This window comes from Populus nigra, chromosome 8 (genome assembly GCF_951802175.1).
Source record: "Populus nigra chromosome 8, ddPopNigr1.1, whole genome shotgun sequence".
NCBI lineage: Eukaryota > Viridiplantae > Streptophyta > Magnoliopsida > Malpighiales > Salicaceae > Populus > Populus nigra.
In genome coordinates, this window is record NC_084859.1 from 11029372 (window position 1) to 11051602 (window position 22231).

Sequence of the window (22231 nt, forward strand, 5' to 3'; positions counted from 1 at the left end):
CATATCATGTAAAAGAGAACACGATTGCGCATCTAAAAAGACTACGGATGGCTAGATTTGGTAATGAGGTGGTGTCACATGTGCCACCTAATTGGCATGGACGCTACCCACTCACTGACACGTGTGGAACACATGCCAACAACTTTTCGATTAAAAAATAAAAAACAAAACTTGAAAAATATCAAAATGCCCCTCATGACTATCTTAATTACACAAAATACTCATACCAAAATATTTCCAAAGACAAAGCTTTTTTTTGTTTTCGTCTTTTCTAATATTAAAAATGTTCTTTTACTGTACATAAAAAGTGAAAAAACCCGAAACATCCTTGTCCAACAGTTTAATATTTTTTTGATTTTGAAGGTAAAGAAGTATTTTTACTGACACAAAATTTGTGAAAGGTCAAGAAAGCTCCTAGTCAAAAGTTTTAAATTTTATTGATTCTAGAGATAAAATAATATTTTTACCAAGTTAAATTTTTTTTGAAGATACATATACTCCAAATAATCTTTTAATGACTATTAAATAAGAAAAAAAGACCAAACTAACCTCAGCTTAAAGGTTTAAATTTTCATTACTCAAAAATAAAAAAATAATTTCACTATATCAATCAATCATAATTTATATATAAAATTACAGTGAAACTCCTACACGTTTTAGTTTTTTTTTTTTAATTCCGTACTCGGTTCCTTTTGACGACTGAGAAGCATAAAAAAGGTGGATCCCGGAAGCGAAAAAGATTAGCGTTTTTTCCACGTGATGTTTTCTTTTCTTCGACAGCCAGAAAAATCTCGCGCGTCTCGAATATTTCCTTGCAAGTGGGAATCTTTACCTTCTGTATCTTTTGGTACAATTATATTGTTTTAATAATATTTTCATATTATCGAGAATTTAGGGTGTTGAGTAAAATAAAACTATTTTTTTCTTTTTTCTTTTTTCTTTTCTATTTTCAGTTTTTCTTTTTCAATAAAAATATAAAAAATATATTTACCTGTTAAAAACAAAGATTGTTTTTACCAAAAAATATATATCAAGATAGTGACTATTTTTCATGAAAAATAAAAATCATAATTTTATCTTAATATTTTTGTATTTATAATTATGTGATTTTATAATATTAATTTTATTTCATTCAAATAAAAAATTATTATTAAAAAGTTACGGGGTTAAAAGAAAAATATCTATATTAGATTTATATATATAAAAATTATAATACTAAATAAATATTAAAATATAAAAAAATAATTTTAATACTTTACATTGCTAAAAATATTTGTATATAAAATGAAAAATTATATTGTTCTTGTATTTTTGTATTTGAAAAACGTATAAAGCAAAACTGTGCAAAACCTCTAAAATATGTTTCACAAACTCAATATGACTTAATATAAATTTAAAAAGCTAAAAAAAATAGTTTTCTGGATAGAGAAATACTTGTATTTAAATAAAAAGTTTTTTTATTTTTTTATTCTATTTTTTTAAAGTAAGTATTACTCTAATTCTTAAAAGCTCCTTGTATATATAATGGTGTCTTGTCCATCCAACATTACAAAAACAAAAATATAATAGTGTTGCACGTTTAATTAAGAGTGTTTGGGAACGCGGAGAAATCCGCGTTCCCTTGAAATTTAATTTTTTATTGTTAAAAATTTACATTGTATTTTTTTATAATTAATTATTTTTTAAAAAAAATTAATTTTTTTAATATATTTTGAATCATTTTAATATATTAATTTTGAAAATATTTTTTTAAAAATAAAAAAATATTATTTTAATATATTTTAATATTAAAAATATTTTTAGAAATAACCACAGCAACCTATAATAACAAAATTATTAACAACGGCAGTGTCAGTAATGTTTCTTTCACAATAGTTGCAGCAAGAAGCAGTAGATAGAAAAGCATGTCCCCACGTACAATCACATCTCAAGCTTGTCGAGCACCAAGATTACTGACGATTTTTTAATATCAAATCATAGAGATCATTCCGAATATCACAAATTCTTCTATTAAAAAAAATTAAATTTATGAAATTAACTAGTTAAATATCAAAAAATAATTTTAATTTTTTATATTGTTAAAATCAAACAATGAAAAAATTATATAAAAAAATGCAAAAAATCTTTTAAATGTGTTTCACAGACTTATTAAACAACTAAAAAACTAGCTCTTTAATTTCTGGGTGGAGAAATATTGCATTTAAATAGAAAATTTTATTTTTAATTTTTTTAATTTTTTTTAAATGAATATTAAGCTCCTTCTTGATATATATAGTAATTGATATACATATAAATGTGCTTTAAGTATATGATGGTTAGTTTGTATCTCCAATTAAATGTTTTTTTTTTAATAATTGTTTTTAGAGAACACATTTGAAATATAAAAATAAATGTGCAGTATATGATGGTTAAAATTTAATAAAGTTTTTTATCTCCAATTATATGTTAGGCAGGGATTTTTTTTGAATTTTTTTTTTATGGATGGTAAACTACAAGGGAAAAGGTTTGATCTTATTTTTTCTTAATTTATTTTTAATATGAGCAAAATTTAATCTTATATTCTTTGAGAAACTACCACGAATTATCATGTAATTTACAGATTTAAGGGTTTCGAGAATGTGATGAAAGTTTATTTTTAAAGTGTTTTTTATTTAGAAATGTATTAAAAATAATATATTTTTTTATTTTTTAAAAATTATTTATAATATTAGCACATCAAAATAATATGAAAATATCAAAAAAATATTAATTAAAATAAAATAAAAAATCTTAATTTTTTTAAAATACTTTTAAAATACAAATACAAATATTTTAATAAATAACACGCGTTTGAACAGGGGTGTATATATTTTGACAATCACGGGCAGAGGTAGCTAGGATGAAGGCAAGTATTTAGGTATATATATTAATAATAAAACATTAGGTAAAAATTAAGTATCAATAAAATAATACATTTCACACTGACGCAGCTGGTCTCCTGTCCGTACACCATTGTTTAATATTTCATCCATCAGGTGTCTGATCAAAATTTCCATGACAAAATTTTATGTTTTCTTCCTTTTCTTTTAATTTATTATTTTCGTTTTTAACCAGTATACATGCGACAGCCATCAGGGGGCCCAAAGTTGTTGAATTGTCCCTTCGGGTCGATTTATGAGGAGGACAAAAAATAATTTCTCGAGCTTGCTAATCAATGTCTATAGAAAATATTAAAATATATATACTAATTTATTATGCTGTAAATTAATTATAAACTTATATTTTAAATAAATATCTTCATGATCTCGTTAACGTAATTTTGCTTTTAAGATGATTTTTCTGCTGGTTGACAGAGAGAAAAGTAACCTTTTCTTTAGTTTTAATTTTATACTCACTCGTTGCGGACTTTGACGATGCTGACTTTCTTTTTTACACGAAACTAACTTAAACGCGTAGCATGCATGTGAGACGTGGTCAGTAATTTTTTTACTCCCTTTCCAATCATACCCTTGATGTAACCATATAGCTCTGATATTATTTGTTTTCAAAAATAAGGTTGTCTGTAATTTTATACTAATTGGAGGGCATTTAGAGAACCAGCCTCTATATATAGCAGCGGCTGTTCCTCAAATCAGTGTTACTCGGTTCAAGTAGCAGCGGCTGTTGTCTTTTGAGTGCCCATATCTCGCATTGACTCTTTCATCTCTCTCTCTCTCTCTCTCTCTCTCTCAATGGCTTTACAGATTAGCTCAACGCTTCCAGCCCAAAAACTCCATCTCTTTCAGGCCAGACGTGCCAGCTTCAAACGCCAACACTCTACGCTAAAACCCACCTCAACAATAACTCCTTCTTTAAATTATTCCAGTACATCATCATCAACAACCGGGCAAGCAAAAAAACACCTAGCAAATCTTGAAAAACTCCTCCAAAAACAAGTCCCAGAACCAATTAACCAAACTGTATCGCAACCAGTTCACATAATTTCTAATAATGGGTCCTTGGAGAATAACTGGGGAAAGAACTTATTAGAACGTCTTAATTCGTTTAGAGTTTGGCCTGCAATGAAAGCAGCTGAGGAAATGTCACCTAGACATCTAAACAGGCTTCAACGTCTGTTATCTAAGACAGAGGAGTATTCTCCGAGGAACCATCTTGGTCCTCGGTGGCGAGAGTATCACGGTAGCAATGATTGGAAGGGACTTCTTGACCCACTCGACGAGAATCTCCGGCGAGAAGTTGTGAGATACGGAGAGTTTGTTCAAGCATCTTATCATGCTTTTCATTCTAATCCCGCCATGTCAGCAGCGAAACCTCCATTACCCCAACAGGTGACACTTCCCGATAGGTCCTACAGAGTGACGAAGAGTCTTTATGCGACTTCCTCGGTTGGGTTGCCTAAGTGGGTGGACGATGTGGCACCGGATCTTGGATGGATGACCCAACGGTCCAGTTGGATCGGGTATGTTGCCGTATGCGAGGACCGGAGGGAGATCCAACGGTTAGGAAGGAGGGATATCGTTATCGCATTGCGGGGGACTTCTACATGTCTTGAATGGGCAGAGAATATGAGGGCCCAGTTAGTTGAAACGCCTGGAGAGCACGACCCGACTGAAATCCAACCGAAGGTGGAATGCGGGTTCCTGAGCTTGTATAAAACTGCAGGGGCTAATGTGCCTAGTTTATCCCAGTCTGTGGTTCAAGAGGTGAGGAGGCTTATGGAGTTATACAGGGGCGAGACCTTAAGCATTACAGTCACAGGACACAGCCTCGGCGCTGCCTTGGCTCTACTAGTAGGCGATGAATTAAGTACATGTGCGCCACAAGTGCCACCAGTCGCAGTTTTCTCCTTTGGTGGTCCTCGTGTCGGCAACAAAGGATTTGCAAACCAGATTAATGCCAAAAACGTTAAGGTGTTAAGAATTGTGAATAGCCAGGATGTTATCACTAGAGTCCCAGGAATACCCATGGTAGAAGAGCTAAATGACAACATGCCATTGGCCTATGCACATGTTGGGACAGAATTACGTGTAGACACAAAGATGTCGCCGTATCTAAAGCCCAATGCTGACGTGGCATGTTGCCATGACTTGGAGGCGTACCTCCACCTGGTTGATGGGTTCATCGCTTCAAACTGTCCGTTCAGAGCAAATGCCAAGAGGAGTCTAGTTAGGTTGCTCAATGAACAGGGATCTAATGTGAAGAGATTGTATACAAGCAAGGCACATGCCTTGAGTTTGAGTTTTGAAAGGAAAGGACTGGCCGCTTCCGGGTGTTTGCCGAGTCCATCCTGACCAGCTCTCTCGGAAGGCGTTGATTAGTGATTGTAGAGACACTTTCAAAAGCAAAAATTGTATTTAATGTTTGACCAAATACTTGAAAAAAATCCTCTGGATTTTTCTTTTGGAACTGGCCCGCCAAGGTTATTGAAAATTTCACATGCTAAAGCACCAAGCAACAGTTTCATACCGCTTTTCTATTTTCTGGGTATTAAACTATTATTTTGTCCTTTTTTTTGGTCTTAATTGTTCATAATTATCCTTGCGTTAATCATCTATTCAACAATACCTTGCTTTTGCAAAATAAGGTCTGCCCTCGTCGTAAGTTGTATTAATTTAGACAATTACAAAATAATTTTCTTTGTTGTTTTTCCAAAGTCGTCGTCTTTTGTGGTCTTGACCATAAAAAGAAATCGTTGAGGACCCAGGGTTTCGGCCTTTCCGCCGTCGGCAATCCATCAAGAATAGTAGCGTACTTATCCGTGCGGTTGGAACGTATTTTTATAAAAATCTTAGTTTAAAAATAATAATTCTTTTAATTCTTTTAATGTATTGATATTAAATATATATAATATTATTTTAATATATTTTTAAATAAAATACATTTTAAAAAACAATACTACCCGTCTATTTTTATTTTATTTATATTTATTTACGTAGAAACAAAAAGAAAAAAGAAAGGCACCATTCCTAGTCACGCGCTTTCGAAGAAAAATCTTAATGTCGAAGCTTCAGTCCCGTGTCAGACATAACTATCCTTTTTTCACCAGTTTGTGGGATCGAGTCCTTCTATCTCTGTCATGCCACTATTACGCAGAGGAAATAGAATTTAAGAAGAAAAAAAGAATTCAATGCAATAATAAATACTAACATAATCATTTGTTTTTTTCCATTCACCATTACACCCTCCGCTCACCACTGACTTTATAAAATATCCCGGTACTAATACGCTAATCCAGCCTTATATCTAATTAAGAGGAAAAAACTAACAATAATGAAATTGTTCAAAAATAAATTATTAATTTCTAAAATTTAAACTGATTTTATTTTCTCTTTCATACACTACATGAAACCTAAACAATAAAAATAATTTTTTTAAAACAATCTTGATGATAAAAGTTAAAAAGAAAAAGATATAGTGCGGATTTCTGTTAAGCCCGCGAGCTCGGTTTAACATAGTCAATTGAACCCATCTGAGCCTATATTAGATATAGTTTAACTCTTTTTGTGCTCGACTTGATTATTCTAAACTTGGTTTAATTAGGTAAAATTAAATTCGATTGAGCTGATTTTTTTAAGCTTGATTTTACCATGATCAAAACATTCTCAACATAAAATTTAATTTGACTTGGTCAAGGTGAGACAACTCTATCTTCAGATTAAATCCTTTTATACTTGGTTCAATTAGGCAATATAGTCCTTTTTTTTTCTTCCTCCATGGTTTGTTAGTATTTATGTTGACAATTTACATGTCGAGGAAGATGTCAACATGTTCAGACTACACTTTCATTAGTTATTTTTCTATACCTTTCGAACCTAATATTATCCGTAAAGAAAGCCCAGGATCAAGGAAAGTTTCCTATGGCTTCATCAACTCCTAAACATACATGCTAATACATTGCCAAATTATTTTAACTATTAAAAATATTATAAGCATGTAAATAAACTCAATAAATTTAGAATACAATTAATAAAATAATTATACCATATATTCATTTAGATACGTATAACTATCTAAAAAAATTAAGAAACTACCAAAAATCCTGTCCAATAGGTCCATTGCTGACATCACCAGGGCTAAAGATAAACAAAGACAGCAAGCCCACATGATAAACGTACACCCTTCCATACACTAACATCACATACTAGGGTTTTTAAGGACCAGGTTTCTCCCTACCCACACTCCCATATTCTCTCTGCCGCATTGGCTAGGGTTTCCCAACACTGCTCACTCTCCTTGCTAACTCATCTCCTCGCCTCCCAAACACTCCTACCCTAAACTACTATCAGTCAGCAATGGATTTAAGCAATCAATAAGGGTCTCTTGGTTGCTATTTTAAAGAAAACACGCTAAAGGACTCTATAATTACTTGTGCTTATCAGAAACTCAAAGAGAGAAATGGCAACCGCGAACCCTTTTTATATCCTTGGTGATGATGACAACAATGAGGACCTTTCTCAGCTCGTTGCCGCGGCTCAGCTTAAGGCAGCTGAGAAGCCCAAGAAGGTTGATAAGCTAGCTGCTCCTACTTCTCAGCCTGCCAAACTCCCCACCAGGCCTGCTCCCCCTGCTCAAGCTGGTGAGCTTTGATTTAGTAACCCTTCTTTATCTTTGGATTAAATCTGGTACTTTTGGTTTACATAAACCAAGAAACGTGCTTTGAAGATGTTTCAAGCATTGAGATTTTTTTTAATGTAGATTGTTTTCATTTTGTTTCTTTGTTCTGTTTGAATGATAGGAAATGAAAGAAAGGATGATAATTTATAGAAATTGTTGACTGAATAGTTGTTTCAACTTGATTTTTCTTCGAGTAAGCCTACTAGTGTTAGATAGTTTTGGTTGTTGAGGAAATAGAAGAAAATGAGGACATGTTTATTGAATCTGTTGGTGTTTATCATTACTTGAAATGGGCTTTGTATGTTTTTTTTTGTTTTGAAATTTGGATTTAGTAGGAGAAATTTGTTTAATCTCTGTATTTAAAACAACAACAAAAAACACAATGATTCTGTGTTATTCTTTCAAACATAACCTTGTCTGGAATTGAACAAGAAACAACAGTCAACAAAAGCTTCATCATCTTGTCTTTTAAAATGTTTCTATTTGATGAGTTTTTGGATTAATTTAGTTTTCTAACCTTAGTTTGCTAGAGTGTTGGTTTTTTAGCTGGTACACCTGTTTGCTTACTTATCATTGCAATGCTGTTTAGCGTTGAAGTTCTAGATGATTGGTTAATCTTGTTTTGGTTGTTGGAAGATAAAATCGGTGATTGACTCTACCCATGTAGTCCTGCTAGGTTTCTTCTGGTCAGTTTTCGCTTTCTCTACACTTTACATGGTTTCCTTTTTTCCATGTATTTTGAAAGTAAATTCTCTGTTTATATGTTTTGTTAGCTTTTTGCTATTTCACTGAATCATAGCACAGGATGACAGCTGAAACAGATTATTGTAGGAGTTTCATATCATCTTTTTATTACTGATGGTTTTTTTTCTTCTCAACCAGTGAGGGAAGCAAAGAATGAAGGTGGCCTTGGAGGTGGCCGTGGAGAAGGACGTGGGCGTGGGCGTGGTCGCGGTGGCAGTGGTGGATTTAACAGAGATTCAAATAACAATGAAACTTCCTTCACTGGCAATGGATTCTCTGGACGATCCAGACCATCTGAAGATGGGGAGGCTGCCGAGAGACGCGGATATGGTGCACCTCGTGGTGGTTTCCGTGGCAGTCGCCGTGGCGGTTATAGCAACGGGGAAGATAGAGAAGGTGAACGCCCCCGAAGGTTGTATGAACGTCACAGCGGCACTGGTCGCGGGTTAGTATTTTGTTACTGAAATATTCATTTTTATGTATTCTGTGTTGACCATAAAATTTCCTTCATCACTTGGCATAAGGATTTTTATTCCACGTTGTATCAGGAATGAGATTAAGCGTGAAGGGTCCGGCCGTGGTAACTGGGGAACTCCTACTGATGAAATTGCTCCGTGAGTTTCTGTCTTTATACTCCCAGCATTTTTGAAAATGTAATTATATATGCAATAACTTAGCTATGCTCACATGTATGTTTACTTGTTTAACTGAATTCAGGGAGACTGAAGATCCTGTTGTTGACAATGAGAAGAATGTCATAACTGAGAAGCAGCAAGGAGAGGAGGATGCTGCAGATGCCAATAAGGACACTGCTGAGAAAGAGCCAGAAGAGAAGGAGCCAGAAGAGAAGGTAAATTGTTCCTTTTGAACCTGGTCATATCTTGAGTTGTCTTCATAAACAAACAGAAAAGTTCCATCATCTAGAACTTCAATTGTTATAATTTTTTTTTTATTTTCAGAGGTATTTCTGTCAAGCTGGATTAGTAAGACAGGATTTATTATCTACTATGAATATAGAAGGATCAGAACTATTTAAAATTTTTTTTGCATGATGTCTAATTTCACCTTCCAAATTTTGGCAAGATCCTTCTCCAAGTGTCCTGTATATAATCCCTGATTTGTGCAAGTGATGAATTTTTAACTTGGTGTTAAATATTACCAATCAAGGGCCTCCTGTTTTAAGCAATTGCATTTAAGATTCAGTTTATGCTTCCCTGGAGAAGTCACTGATAAAATCTTAAATGTTTGTTGGTTACATTTTTTTCTTATACATGTAGATTTGAACTCATATGGCTGGGAAACACCACAGATGGAAGGGCCTTGATTACTTATTTTTGAAGTGCGACTTTTGATCTAGATATTTCTATTCAAGCACCTTTTTTCTGTCCTTTACATACATTATCAGCTTCTGTTGCAGCTGTTTACTTAACCTTGGCATATTCTACAACTAAGAGTTTGATTAAGAGATTAGTTAAATTAAAAGTTGCTTACATTGATTAATCACCATTCAGAACAAGTTTTGTGTAATTAGAATCATTGGATGCATAGACTGTTTTTTTGTCAACCTTTTCAGCCACAGCATGAAATTCAGAAGGTTTCATCTGAAAGTCAAAACTCCGAAACATCATTTACCCAGATTGATTTTTCAAGCTATGTGGTGAAATCACAGTACTGTAACTATATCATGCCTCAATTGAAGTTTGTTATGACTAGCTCCAGTGCACATTGAAATTCAACTTTCTGTTTTTGTTGCCTTAACTATTCTGTGTTTTCATGTTCTATGCTAGTTTTCATAAAACCTTCTCCTTTATTAATAGGAGATGACATTAGAAGAGTATGAGAAGGTTCTTGAAGAAAAAAGGAAGGCTCTGCTTGATCTGAAGACCGAGGAGAGGAAAGTTGGCTTGGACAAAGACTTACAGTGCATGCAACAGCTCTCAAGTAAGAAGAGCAACGATGAAATCTTTATCAAACTGGTAAGAATAGTTTCCCTCTTTGAATGTGGAATTCTGTTTCATTTGGTAGAGGCTAAACATGCATGTGAAATTGTAATTGGCTGTTAGGGTTCTGAGAAGGACAAACGAAAAGATGCTGCTGACAAAGAAGACAGAGCCAAGAAGGTGTGTATTCTTGGTCTCTTAACCTTTTGTTTTGTTTGTTTGATGTTGGCCATTGTGCTCGTGTTAATCTTAACCTCAGTTTCTCTTTGATATATTGACATCTTACATGTGTACCGCAAAGTACCAGTACTGACTTTATATGCCTATACCTCTTTCTTATTATCCAAATTTTTATTTGATCATGTATTTTTATGTGACCTGGAATATTTTTTTTTCATAATTCTCTACATGTATTGATGATGGTTAACACAAATATTGTTACTTGAATGCAGGCTGTCAGTATAAATGAGTTCCTGAAGCCTGCTGAAGGGGAGAGGTCCTACAACCCTGGTCGTGGTGGTCGAGGCCGTGGCCGTGGAAGGGGTGCATATGGAAGCGGCTATGGAAGCAATGCTCGTGATGTGGCAGCCCCCTCTATTGAAGACCCTGGGCAGTTCCCCTCCTTGGGTGGCAAGTGAGATTTCACTGGCTTTTGTCATCACATTGATTTTCCCTGTGTGGAATTCCTTGTGATCTAATTGGAGAGTTCTGAGTCGAAGGTTATCAATGGGAATTATGATTTCCCGTGTCAAAAACCATCTCAAACATCTAGTCTTTGGGTGTATACTTCAGATTATTCCTGTGATTCCTTCTCAACTTTCATAACGCGTGCATACCCCTTTTTTTGTTTGAATTAGGGCATATGGAGTCTTGGACTCGGTGGCATCAGTTTTGGTTTGTTGTAGGGTAACATTTTTTTTATTAGTTTTTTAATTTATTTTCCCCTCGTTTCTAATCTATAGTTTCATCATTGCTTTAAAAGAAAACAATGAGCAGTTCCTTCAAGGTTCGCTATTATTCAGGTATGCTTCAGCCTAACTTCACAGTTTTGCTCTATGATTGATTACTGGTCAGGCTGAGCGTTAGGCAACTGATGAATAACCTGCCTGTCTATACCGCGTAGAAGCAATGTTATAAAAATCGCATGTAAACTTGATTTGACATTTTAGGCTTTCTTTGCTTGCAAGAAAGTGATTTCTCGAAAAGCACTTTCTTAGCTGGATTGTGGAAAGCCGGAAAACGGAATTGCTCTTTGATCAAATTAAAATATAAGTTTTAGATTTCTTTAAAAGTTGGAAATATTTTTCATGAAGGATCTAAAATTAAAGTGGTGAGATAGTATATATATAAATAATAAAATATTTTAGAATGTAATATTATTAATAAATATTAAATTACTTTGAGGAAGTTATATTTTAAGACATATTACTATAGAATATAAAAAAATATTAATTTGATATCTTAATGCATATTATACTTTAATCAAGAAAATATATTTGCTTAAAAAACATGCTATGTTATCCAATGATTATATATTTTAGATTATATACTTTTATGTTATAAAATTAGAATACCATAGAAAATAAATTATTTTAAATATTTTCTGAACACCAGAAAATAAATATATGTTAATAATGTTATATTTAAAATATTTATATTATATGTATAGTTATGTTTTATAAAATAAATTATATATAAATATATGATATAATAATAATGTTTTTACCACTATATTTTTTCTCTTATATTTAATGTCTTATATATGTTAGATTGAAAAAAAAAATGAAAAATATTTTTTCAGTTTATTTTTCATTAGCATTGTCAAATACTAACAAATATTTTTTTAATTTTTTTTATGATATTTTTAAATATAAAAAAAATAATCCACTGGAAACTATTTTCTAAAAAAAAAGCTATTTTTCTACCAACAAACCAAGATGGTAGTCCATTGTGCTGCTGTTATTTACAAAGCTCCAAAATGCTAAATGGTTATTTAGTTGAGACTTGACTGGTCTGATTTTCACCAGTTAACTATCTCTTCTTTTTTTATATATTAATTGAATCCACCACTTTTTCTTCAAAATAGCTTCCAAGTATCTTATTCTGCTGGGCTGTTCACAAAATTGATAATAATATAATTAAATTAAATTGCGTTTAAAACTCCCAAGTCGTAATAACATTAATAAATTATAATGCTTAGCTCGTGCTAAACTCCCAATTACATCCACTCCCAACTTGTTTTCACAAAAAAACAAAAAAATTCAAATATTTTATCCAGATTGAAGATGCTTCTGTCCCTTGATTTCACAATTATAATGCGTGAGTTTAGTCTTTATTGATGAGGAGGGCGAAAATCAACTATAAACTATTTGTTAATTACAACACCATGTAGTCATGTTTTTTGGACATGATATATCTAGCTATGTAACTCATTTTTCTATATTTGTTTTCTAAAAAAAAGCGGATATAAAAACCTTTCCAATGTGTTTTAGAAACATTTACGTAAGTATTTAATTAAAAAAATCAATAATTATTTATATAAATAAAAAAAATTATTAACAATAATTAATAACAAAAGTAAAAAAATAAATATAAATAAAGATATTTATCCAATTATATTTATTAAAATTAATGTTTTATCTAATATATTTCAGTCGACCATTCGCTTCACAGGACTAGGATGCCTATATTGAACGCAAAGGAGTCCTATACCAATTCTAAACACTCATAAAATACCATATAAAATAACAATTATTTAATGTATTTAGTTGATAATACTTTATTTTTGTATAGGTATTTAGTATTTAGTCGACCCTCTACCAATCCCAGAACATCAGTCATCGTTGTGAGTTGTCACCCAATTTGCAGGGGAGGAACGGACAGGGAAGAACGATTTAACTGTGTATGAAGACTTGCAGTGTTACAGTGATGTGAACTCAGCTTCAACCTGAACGGTGAACCGACTATTTTCGATCATATAGCCCAGCAAAATGCATGTTTGATATGCGGAGACACCCAACCACCCGCACGACACCATCGCGGTTTCCTCTTTCGGATTTTAGAACGCATTGAAAGAAAACTCCGAAAAGAAGAAAGGTTTTACAAAACAGAAATCTACCAGAGAAGGAGCCTTAATCTCATCTCCAGCTATTTCATCTACCTCATGCAGAGTTTACTTACCCAATGAAAACCATAACCCAAAAATTCTCTTCTTTTTACTTCCCAAACCTCGGTATTGAAAATGTATTATTTCCCAACAAAACAGAAAACCCACTTTCCCTCCATTTCCTCAAGACTTTCTCACCCGCCAAACAGCATGCTTCTTCTCTCTCCACCTGCACAATCCAAAACCCAAATGCCGATCCCAACAGAGAAGCAAATTCCCCAACCAAAACCCAATTGTATCCTACCATTTTTGGCAAATCTACCAAACCACTTCACCACCATGCCAAATCTAGTGACGTCATTTTATCAAACAAGATGATCACTAGCCATATCAGATGCGGGGACTTAGATTCTGCTCTTAACGTGTTCGACAACATGACTGTTAAGACAACAGTTACATGGAATTCGGTTTTGGCGGGTTTGTCAAAGAAGCGCGGTAAATTGAAGGAAGCCCAAGAACTGTTTGTTAAAATACCTGAACCAGATGCTGTCTCATATAACACCATGTTGTCTTGTTATGTACGTAATTCTAACATGGAAAGAGCTCAGGCTTTCTTTGAAGATATGCCCATTAAAGACACACCTTCTTGGAATACAATGATAACCGGTTTTGCGCAGAATCAGCAAATGGACAAAGCACGCGACTTGTTCTTGATAATGCCAACGAAAAATTTAGTCACTTGGAATGCTATGATTTCAGGTTATGTAGAGTGTGGGGACCTGGACTCCGCGTTAAAGTTGTTTGAAAAAGCGCCATTTAAGAGTGTGGTGGCCTGGACCGCTATGATCACTGGGTACATGAAGCTTGGGAGGATTGGATTGGCAGAAAGATTGTTTGAAAAGATGCCCGAGAAAAATTTGGTGACTTGGAATGCTATGATTGCAGGTTATATTGAGAATCACAGAGCTGAGGATGGTGTAAAACTTTTCCGAACAATGGTGGGATTTGGTATTCAGCCAAATTCGTCAACTTTGAGCAGTGCTTTGTTAGGGTGTAGTGAGTTGTCTGCTTTACAGTTGGGCAGGCAAGTGCATCAGCTAGTTTGTAAGTCTCCACTGTGTGATGATACAACCGCAGGAACTTCGTTGATTAGCATGTACTGTAAGTGCGGAGTTTTGGACGATGGCTGGAAATTGTTTGTTCAGGTTCCAAGGAGGGATGTTGTCACTTGGAATGCAATGATTTCTGGTTATGCTCAACATGGAGAAGGTAAAAAAGCTCTGGGTTTGTTTGATGAGATGATAGAGAAAGGAATGAAGCCAGACTGGATCACTTTTGTTGCGGTATTAATGGCCTGTAACCATGCTGGATTTACAGACCTTGGGGTTAAATATTTCCATTCAATGGCGAAGGATTATGGACTTGTAGCTAAGCCTGATCATTATACATGCATGGTTGATCTTCTTGGTCGGGCAGGTAAGTTAGTAGAGGCTGTGGATTTGATCGAGAAAATGCCTTTCAAACCTCATGCTGCTGTATTTGGAACCCTTTTGGGTGCTTGTAGAATACACAAGAACACTGAGATGGCGGAATTCGCTTCCCAGAAGTTGCTTAATCTTGATCCAGCTAGTGCAACTGGTTATGTTCAACTTGCTAATGTTTATGCAGCTACAAAAAGATGGGACCATGTTGCTAGAGTTAGAAAATCAATGAAAAGCTGCAAGGTGGTGAAGACACCAGGATACAGTTGGATTGAGGTTAAGAGCATGGCCCATCAGTTCAGATCAGGTGATAAGTTTCACCCAGAATTAGCTTCTATAAATGGGAAACTGAAGGAGTTGGAAAAGAAAATGAAGTTAGCAGGGTATGTGCCAGATCTTGAATTTGCATTGCATGATGTAGGGGAAGAGCAAAAAGAGCAGCTTTTACTGTGGCACAGTGAAAAGTTGGCAATTGCTTATGGCCTTATAAAATTGCCACCTGGCACTCCAATCAGGGTGTTTAAAAACCTTAGAGTATGCGGAGATTGTCATAGAGCTATCAAGTACATATCACAAATAGAAAGAAGGGAAATCATTGTTAGAGATACTACAAGGTTTCATCATTTTAAGGATGGGCATTGCTCTTGTGCTGATTACTGGTAGGTTGGCAAATTCTCTTGTAGAAGTTTTTGATCCATTAGCTGCCGTTGGACATATATGGGTCTCTATGAAGGATCGGTTCTACAGGAGAGGTAATAGGCAGACTTTTGACTTCTACCTGATCATAACAGCCTGGTCAAGTCGGCACTTGTCAAGGTAGCTAAGGTTCTTGAAGCCATACTCTCCCCTATTTGGAACTTATGTTGCATTAAATATTAAAGCTGGTGTCAAATCTTCAAGGACTAACTTAAGCTTGATATGGTGGCAAATGCAGGTGGTTACTTGCTGAAGTTGATTTGTCAAGCAACAGATAGAGTTGCAACCGTTAAGCTAGATGAATAGAAGCAAGTCCGACAATGAAATAAGAACACTACTGAGTTGCATTGAATAATGCAGTTCATTGTTCAAATTAGGTGTCGGTTTAGTTTGATTGAGTTTTTGTGTTTAGAATCTAGCGTGATTGAAAAGGGTGGAATCAGCTGACCTTGTCTGTAAATTTGAACAGTATGATAGAAAAAAGCAATAGACTAGGGGCCCTGGAGCTGCAATGGCTAGGAAGGGAAGGAGTAATGTTAACCTGATGAGCAAGGCCATGGGTGTGGTTCAATCTGTGAATTAGGTGGAGTCAACACTAGATCTGGCATGCCCTCACATCCAGGATTGCTGCAGTTGCTCACCGCTATGATATGCTAGGTACTGAAATCTTAAATCTGCATTGCATTATGAAAGGAGTTGGATGTGTACAAGATTGTGAAGCCATGGCCTTTTGGCCAGTCAGAAGCCTCGTGATGTCATCAGATTGTCTGACATGGCGGTTCAGGAACTTCAGGAGGTTTTTAAAAATTGTGATATCCACAAAGGATACAAGTATATAACATTATTGCAGATATACGGGAGAATGATTGTGCAGTGTGGTGGAGAGATGGTATGCTGTTAGCCTTGGAGTTTAACCATGACTTTCAAGTTTACCATCCAGCTCTTGAGACACTGAGTTTCCAGTGTACCTTCAGGCCACTGGCAGAGGTCATCAGATTATTCAAACTGGGAGAAAAACGTTTCTAATGCCTGTATCTCACCAGAGTCGTGTTTCAGGATCAAAGGTTGTCCAGTTATGATTGCAGAAAAGAAAATGACAAATCCCTCGCCGTAGCAAACCAGTAATTTGGTTGTTCCCATCACTGGACATTCCATATGACCTTTCAGCCTACCAATTGTGCTACAGTCAACGCCTGAATCCAAGCATCCGTTCGGTTTACTTTATGAGCATTCTAAAGGGACGGCGAAAGTTTTGTTCCCATCCCACTGTCAAATGGGAAAAGCTGGCGGAGTTGCCGAAAAGAGAATTTTCTTGGCGGCTTTAAGAAAGATATACGAGTTTTCTTGCGGTTACTGTTTCTCCTCAATAAGCATTCACGGTAGGACAGCTCTGGTCAAACCATGATACCATCAAAGACAAATCCATCATTATAAAACAGTTTCTTGACTGATGATTTGAATTGCCCGACTCGAAACGGAGAGCATTTATTATCTTTACTCTATTCACTATATTAATTTCTTGAGCCATGCCTGATATCCAGTCTTGTTGGGTAAAGAGAAACCAGAAGATCAAACCCCATCCCTCTGTACCTGGCAGGGAGTATTCAGTTGTTTTTTAAATTATTTTTTATATCTGCATATCAAAACAATACAATCCGTTTTGCTATCCTGGGCTTTTCATTCGATCTTCTTGAGAATTGTAACGGTTTACAGAATTGATTCCTGTTTTTATATTTCTAAGCATTCCTTTTACAGTTATAATGCATGGTTCGCAATTCTATTAGAAAAATCACGAGATTGCAAAGCCACATATCAGGTGCATCGGCGTGATCAAGTGCGCATGTTAACAACCAACAATAAAATTAAAACAGCACGATCAAGTTCCTATTTAGTACAGATGTTTTCAGGAAATGACAAGGCAAATACTGCTATTAACCAGTATTCCTATTTTGTACAGATGTTTTTAAAATCAAATACATTTAAAAGAATGGAAGTTTTAACATAAGTGTTAAACATCTGACAGAAATGCAAATCATAACAAATAATCTTCATATCAAAGCTTTGAGAATAGACGAACTAGGTTTACATGCCAACATGGTTATAACATCACAAGCCAACTTCGACTCTCTTCTAAGAGGAGCAGCAACCAGACTTCTGGTTGACAGGCTGTCCTCGAATCTGCACTGTTGGGGGCCTTGCGTTGTTCATGGCCGGCTGGCTTGCCATCCTGATGGATAAGAATCAAAACGTAAGAGGCCAGTAAGTCTAAAACATGCTCATGTTATAAAATTCTCCACAATAACGAGAAGTCTGTGGAATTTCTATGGCAAAACGCCCCCCTATTCAGGAAGGAAATAATGGATTCCATTAAAAAAAGAGTTTGCAACGTAAGGACAAAATTAAGAGTACCTGTTCTTGATCTCTGCAGCCATAGCCATGAAGGCCTGCTCAACATTAGTGGCATTTTTTGCACTTGTCTCCATGAAAGGGATCCCAATTTCATCAGCAAAAGCCTGAATAAAGATGCAATTTCCTTATTAAAACTTCCAGACTCATCTGACTGTAAAGTGAACCAATATATTTCAACATGCAAAACCAAACAAAAGAAAGTAGATGACTAAATTACCTTTGCTGTCTCATACGAGACGACTTTGTTAGCAGTGAGGTCGCACTTGTTCCCAACTAGAAGCTTGTTCACATTTTCACTTGCATAACGGTCAATTTCATTCAGCCATTGTTTAACATTGTTGAAGCTCTCTTGGTCTGTGACATCGTAAACAACCTAGCCAAAATGCAATCAAGAAGACAAATCTCACGATGAGATGAAAAGTAAGGTATTAAGTAAACTAGGAGAGAGGGAGATAGAGAGAGGGGCAATCTCACAATGATTCCATGAGCTCCACGATAATAACTGCTTGTGATTGTCCTAAAACGCTCTTGACCAGCTGTGTCCCACTGCAAATTTAGTAAACCAAGAAACACACTTAATAATTATGTACCGAACATTGCCATATCCAAGAAATTTTTATATTGCCATCAGTGCACCACATTTTTATAAGATAAATAGAACAAGCAACTTGTATAAAACATTGTGTCTCAAAGACCGTTACAGCTAACCCAACCTCAAACGACCCTTCCCCACCTACCAGGAAAAGAAAAGAAAAGAAAGAAATGCTCAACACAACCAATTAAGTTGAACACAATTTTAATCAAGATCAAAGCAGATGTTGAGACTGAAATCCAGAAAAAATAACTCAGGAGGCCATCAAGACGATTTTATAACTTACAATTTGTAGTTTAATGGTTTTCCCATCCTGTTCCACAGTGCGGATTTTCTAGACAGTAGAACAAAAAAAATAAATCAATCCCATGACTATATAATTGAAGATAAAAGGGAAAAAAGTGTAAAGATAATAGCTTACAAAGTCCACTCCGATGGTACTGATGTAACTCTCCAGATATGAATCATCCTGTTAAAAAAACATACAAAAAAAATTAGAGAATCATAATCATTAGTACACTACTACAGCATGACACATGGATTCCATATAGACAAATAGCTGAGAGAAGAATAGAAGAAACTTACAGCAAACCTCAAAAGTAGACATGATTTTCCAACACCAGAATCTCCAATAAGCAAAAGCTTAAACAAATAATCGCTGCAAAATAAGAATCAAAGTCACATGGTTGTTTTTTTATTCTTTACCTTTCGTAATACAATCACAAAGACCATCAAAATAAAAGGTTGAAACACCCTCCTACTCCCAATTACCTATTGAAGGAAAAAAAAAACAAATCTTTCCCAATTAATAGCGAATTGCAATCGATTGAATTACAAGTTATAAAAAAAATGTCAACGGATCTGAAGGCAAAACACCTAGATCTAATCATCAAAATCCATCGTATAGTTAAATCATAATCCTACCAAAAACAATTAAAGGACGAAACAAACAAACTTGCATACTTGCGAATTAAGGAATCAATTAATCAATAACAATCAGATCCAATACAATTTCACCTATATTTAACATAATTAAGAGGGAAAAAAGAAGAAGAATTCAAGGGTAAAAAAAAGTGTTTGATGATGATAGCTTACTATTCAGGATTCATGATTTGATGATTTGTGCTGTCAATGGACCGGTTGAATCGCGTGATTTAAAATTAGATACCGGAGAAGTGAGAAGTCAAAATTGTTGGTTCCGGAGAGAAAATTAACTAAGATACGAGTTGGTCGCCGGAGAGGGAGAGAGCGGGGGGGTAAAATCGAGGAGAAATAAGGGTTACAGGCGTGAGAGGCAATACGTGCTGTGCTCTGTCGTGTTGAATGCTTGTTTTTTATTTAAAGGGAGAACTCAATTTTTTCGGGATTTATTTCAAGTGGTGGTGACGTATCTTTTTGTTTTATTGCTTGCCACGTGTTCTACACTCTCCACTCATATTACCATATTGCCCATCCATTTGATTAATTGCATGCTTAATGCTCACAGACACACCAAACATGGTAATTACGAAGTTTTATTAAGTGCGTAAATATATTATTACTACAGCTACCAGTTTATTATATATTTAAGACATTTGATTTAGTTAATAAAATTAAAACCCATTAAATACAATATATCGAATTAGAGTTTGGTTATAAATTCGTTATAGATTTTATTTTTATGAGTTTTGTTTATAAAACCACGAGCTTTGAGTCTAATGGATAATCTATAAATGTATAAGGATATTAAAGACATAATAATTTAAAAATATAATCATCCTATTTATAAACTTATATTTAGAAAAAAAAACTAAATATTTCAGTTTTCGAATATTAATTTTCTTCCCTGTAGATGTTTTAAAAAAAATTGAAAACTGAAATAAACTTTTATAGACTAAAATTATATGTTTTTTTTTACCGAGATTGGACCCCATGTGTTTGAGAACGCGGTGTAAGTCATGTTTTTAAAAAATTTAATTTTTTTTTATTAAAATTTAATATGATTTGTATGTTTTGAATTGTTTTGATATGCTAATGTTAAAAATGAGTTTTTAAAAATAATAAAAAAATCATTAACATATATTTCGGTACAAAAAATTATTTGAAAAGCAACTGCTTCGTAGGATAAGATTAAAAGCAAATAATTCCTAGTTTATTTAAACGAGTAATATAGAGTTATATCAAGTTTTTTTTTTCTTGATAAAAATTGTTTTTTTTAAAGTATATTAAAATAATATTTTTTTATTATTTTAAATTTTAAATTTTGTATATTAAGAGCTCAAAACAATCTAAAAATATAAAAAAATAATATAAAACTAAAAAAATATTTTTTAAAAAATATTGTTAAATCATAATACTAATCTACAAGTTATGATTCCTGTTGCATATTTTAAAACAATATATATATATATATATATATATATATATATATATATATATATATGGTTTTAATTTAAGTTCATGGATATGCTGCTGGCATCACCGATCATCTATGATTGAATTATGAATGGCGGCAACTAGTCAACATCCATTTCGAGTGCGGTGAGTCCATTCCATGCAACATTCATCAATTAAAGAGCGTTGTATAGTTCGATGGAAAAGGCAAGGCATGCCATTTCATTTTAGAGAATTAGATCACATTCTTGTTAGAGGCGCAATACTTTAAATAAATATAATTTATATTATTTTTTAATATATAATTTTAAATAAAAAATTTTTAAATTTTAAATTTATACAAACTTATATTATTTTATATTTAATTTTTATCAAATAAAATAAAGATAATGAGATTCAAACTTATGATCACTTGATCAATAAAATTATAATACTATATAAAAAAATCAACATAATTTAATAATTTAAATTATTAATTGAATTTTTGGAATATAATTTATATTATTATTTAATAATAATATCATAATATGTTAATACTTTAAAAATAAAAATAGCCATATTGAGGTGGAAAAGACTGCCATCGTTATAAATCTATTAAGCTTTTCTGGGTCAATTTCTAGATCCATCTCTTTATAAACTCCCATGAAGTTTTCTTTCCATCACAACCTTCTTTTAATTATACAATAATTTTTTAATTTTTTTTTGGATTCGAGAAAACTCTATCTCTCAGAAAGCGCACTTTGTGGGTTCAGGTGAGTGAGTAAAACCCCGGCTGTCCTAAGCTCTTGCAAGAGGTGCATGCCCTGACTCGAACTCGAGACCTGTTGTGCAGATCTCAAACCCTTTGCCACCACACTATACCCCTTGAGGACTTTAATTATACAATACGTTCAAGAAAAAATGTTACTTCACTGTTTATTAATGTGCCTCGTCTTATTTTTCACTTGATCAAGGACGGTATTGTTTAATAAAGACTACTTATTTTTTGTTTTTTATTTTGGTTATTGAATTTTTTATTATTTTTTTTAATAATTTGATCTTCTAGTGTAATATTTGTGATGTTTTGTTTGTTGATATATTATCTTCCTTGCATATTCTTGAGAATTCAAGGTTTTTGATAAAATTCTTAAATTAAAAGGCAAATTTGTTTAAATGATATTTAAAATTGTAGAAATAAAAACAATTGAAAGAAGAAGACCCAATAAAAAAAAAATAACGGCGGGGCTTTTTTGAAATTCACATAAAAAAGATTATTTTGTCCAAAATTCTTCATTTACTCATTTTCAATCTTTTTAGT

At 33.7% G+C, this 22231-nt stretch overlaps 4 protein-coding genes across 4 annotated transcripts; 3 read left to right on the forward strand and 1 right to left on the reverse strand.

Moving 5' to 3' along the window:
• The first annotated feature begins 3635 nt into the window (after window positions 1-3635).
• Window positions 3636-5457, forward strand: LOC133701423 (phospholipase A1-Ibeta2, chloroplastic-like). Its single transcript, XM_062125335.1, has one exon. The coding sequence runs from the start codon at window positions 3711-3713 to the stop codon at window positions 5268-5270; it is 1560 nt and encodes a 519-aa protein (XP_061981319.1). The 5' UTR covers window positions 3636-3710; the 3' UTR covers window positions 5271-5457.
• A 1663-nt stretch (window positions 5458-7120) lies between these two features.
• LOC133701679 (RGG repeats nuclear RNA binding protein A-like) lies at window positions 7121-11220 on the forward strand. Its single transcript, XM_062125698.1, has 7 exons — window positions 7121-7555; window positions 8476-8782; window positions 8886-8951; window positions 9055-9187; window positions 10155-10313; window positions 10401-10457; window positions 10730-11220. The coding sequence occupies exons 1-7, from the start codon at window positions 7375-7377 to the stop codon at window positions 10913-10915; spliced, it is 1089 nt and encodes a 362-aa protein (XP_061981682.1). The 5' UTR covers window positions 7121-7374; the 3' UTR covers window positions 10916-11220.
• Window positions 11221-13028: 1808 nt separating this feature from the next.
• LOC133701895 (pentatricopeptide repeat-containing protein At4g16835, mitochondrial) lies at window positions 13029-17293 on the forward strand. The gene is made up of 2 exons (XM_062126069.1): window positions 13029-15680; window positions 15799-17293. The coding sequence occupies exon 1, from the start codon at window positions 13461-13463 to the stop codon at window positions 15525-15527; it is 2067 nt and encodes a 688-aa protein (XP_061982053.1). The 5' UTR covers window positions 13029-13460; the 3' UTR covers window positions 15528-15680; window positions 15799-17293.
• A 110-nt stretch (window positions 17294-17403) lies between these two features.
• LOC133701896 (GTP-binding protein YPTM2) lies at window positions 17404-19907 on the reverse strand. Its single transcript, XM_062126070.1, has 8 exons — window positions 19657-19907; window positions 19147-19219; window positions 18983-19030; window positions 18848-18895; window positions 18444-18515; window positions 18187-18342; window positions 17970-18073; window positions 17404-17787 (listed from the first exon to the last, which is right to left on the reverse strand). Exons 1-8 carry the CDS (start codon window positions 19668-19670, stop codon window positions 17691-17693), a joined length of 612 nt encoding a protein of 203 aa, XP_061982054.1. The 5' UTR covers window positions 19671-19907; the 3' UTR covers window positions 17404-17690.
• Between the last annotated feature and the right edge of the window lie 2324 nt (window positions 19908-22231).

Bases quoted from the DNA above. Each gene is read 5' to 3' on its own strand.
- LOC133701423 (XM_062125335.1), top strand. From the start codon at position 3,711: ATGGCTTTACAGATTAGCTCAACGCTTCCAGCCCAAAAACTCCATCTC.
- LOC133701679 (XM_062125698.1), top strand. From the start codon at position 7,375: ATGGCAACCGCGAACCCTTTTTATATCCTTGGTGATGATGACAACAAT. The intron at 8,783-8,885 runs GTTAGTATTTTG...ACGTTGTATCAG, and splicing joins CACAGCGGCACTGGTCGCGG to GAATGAGATTAAGCGTGAAG. The intron at 10,458-10,729 runs GTGTGTATTCTT...ACTTGAATGCAG, and splicing joins AAGAAGACAGAGCCAAGAAG to GCTGTCAGTATAAATGAGTT.
- LOC133701895 (XM_062126069.1), top strand. From the start codon at position 13,461: ATGAAAACCATAACCCAAAAATTCTCTTCTTTTTACTTCCCAAACCTC.
- LOC133701896 (XM_062126070.1), bottom strand. The intron at 18,343-18,443 runs GTGAGATTGCCC...CATTTTGGCTAG, and splicing joins GTGGAGCTCATGGAATCATT to GTTGTTTACGATGTCACAGA. The intron at 17,788-17,969 runs GTACTCTTAATT...CTTATCCATCAG, and splicing joins GCTGCAGAGATCAAGAACAG to GATGGCAAGCCAGCCGGCCA.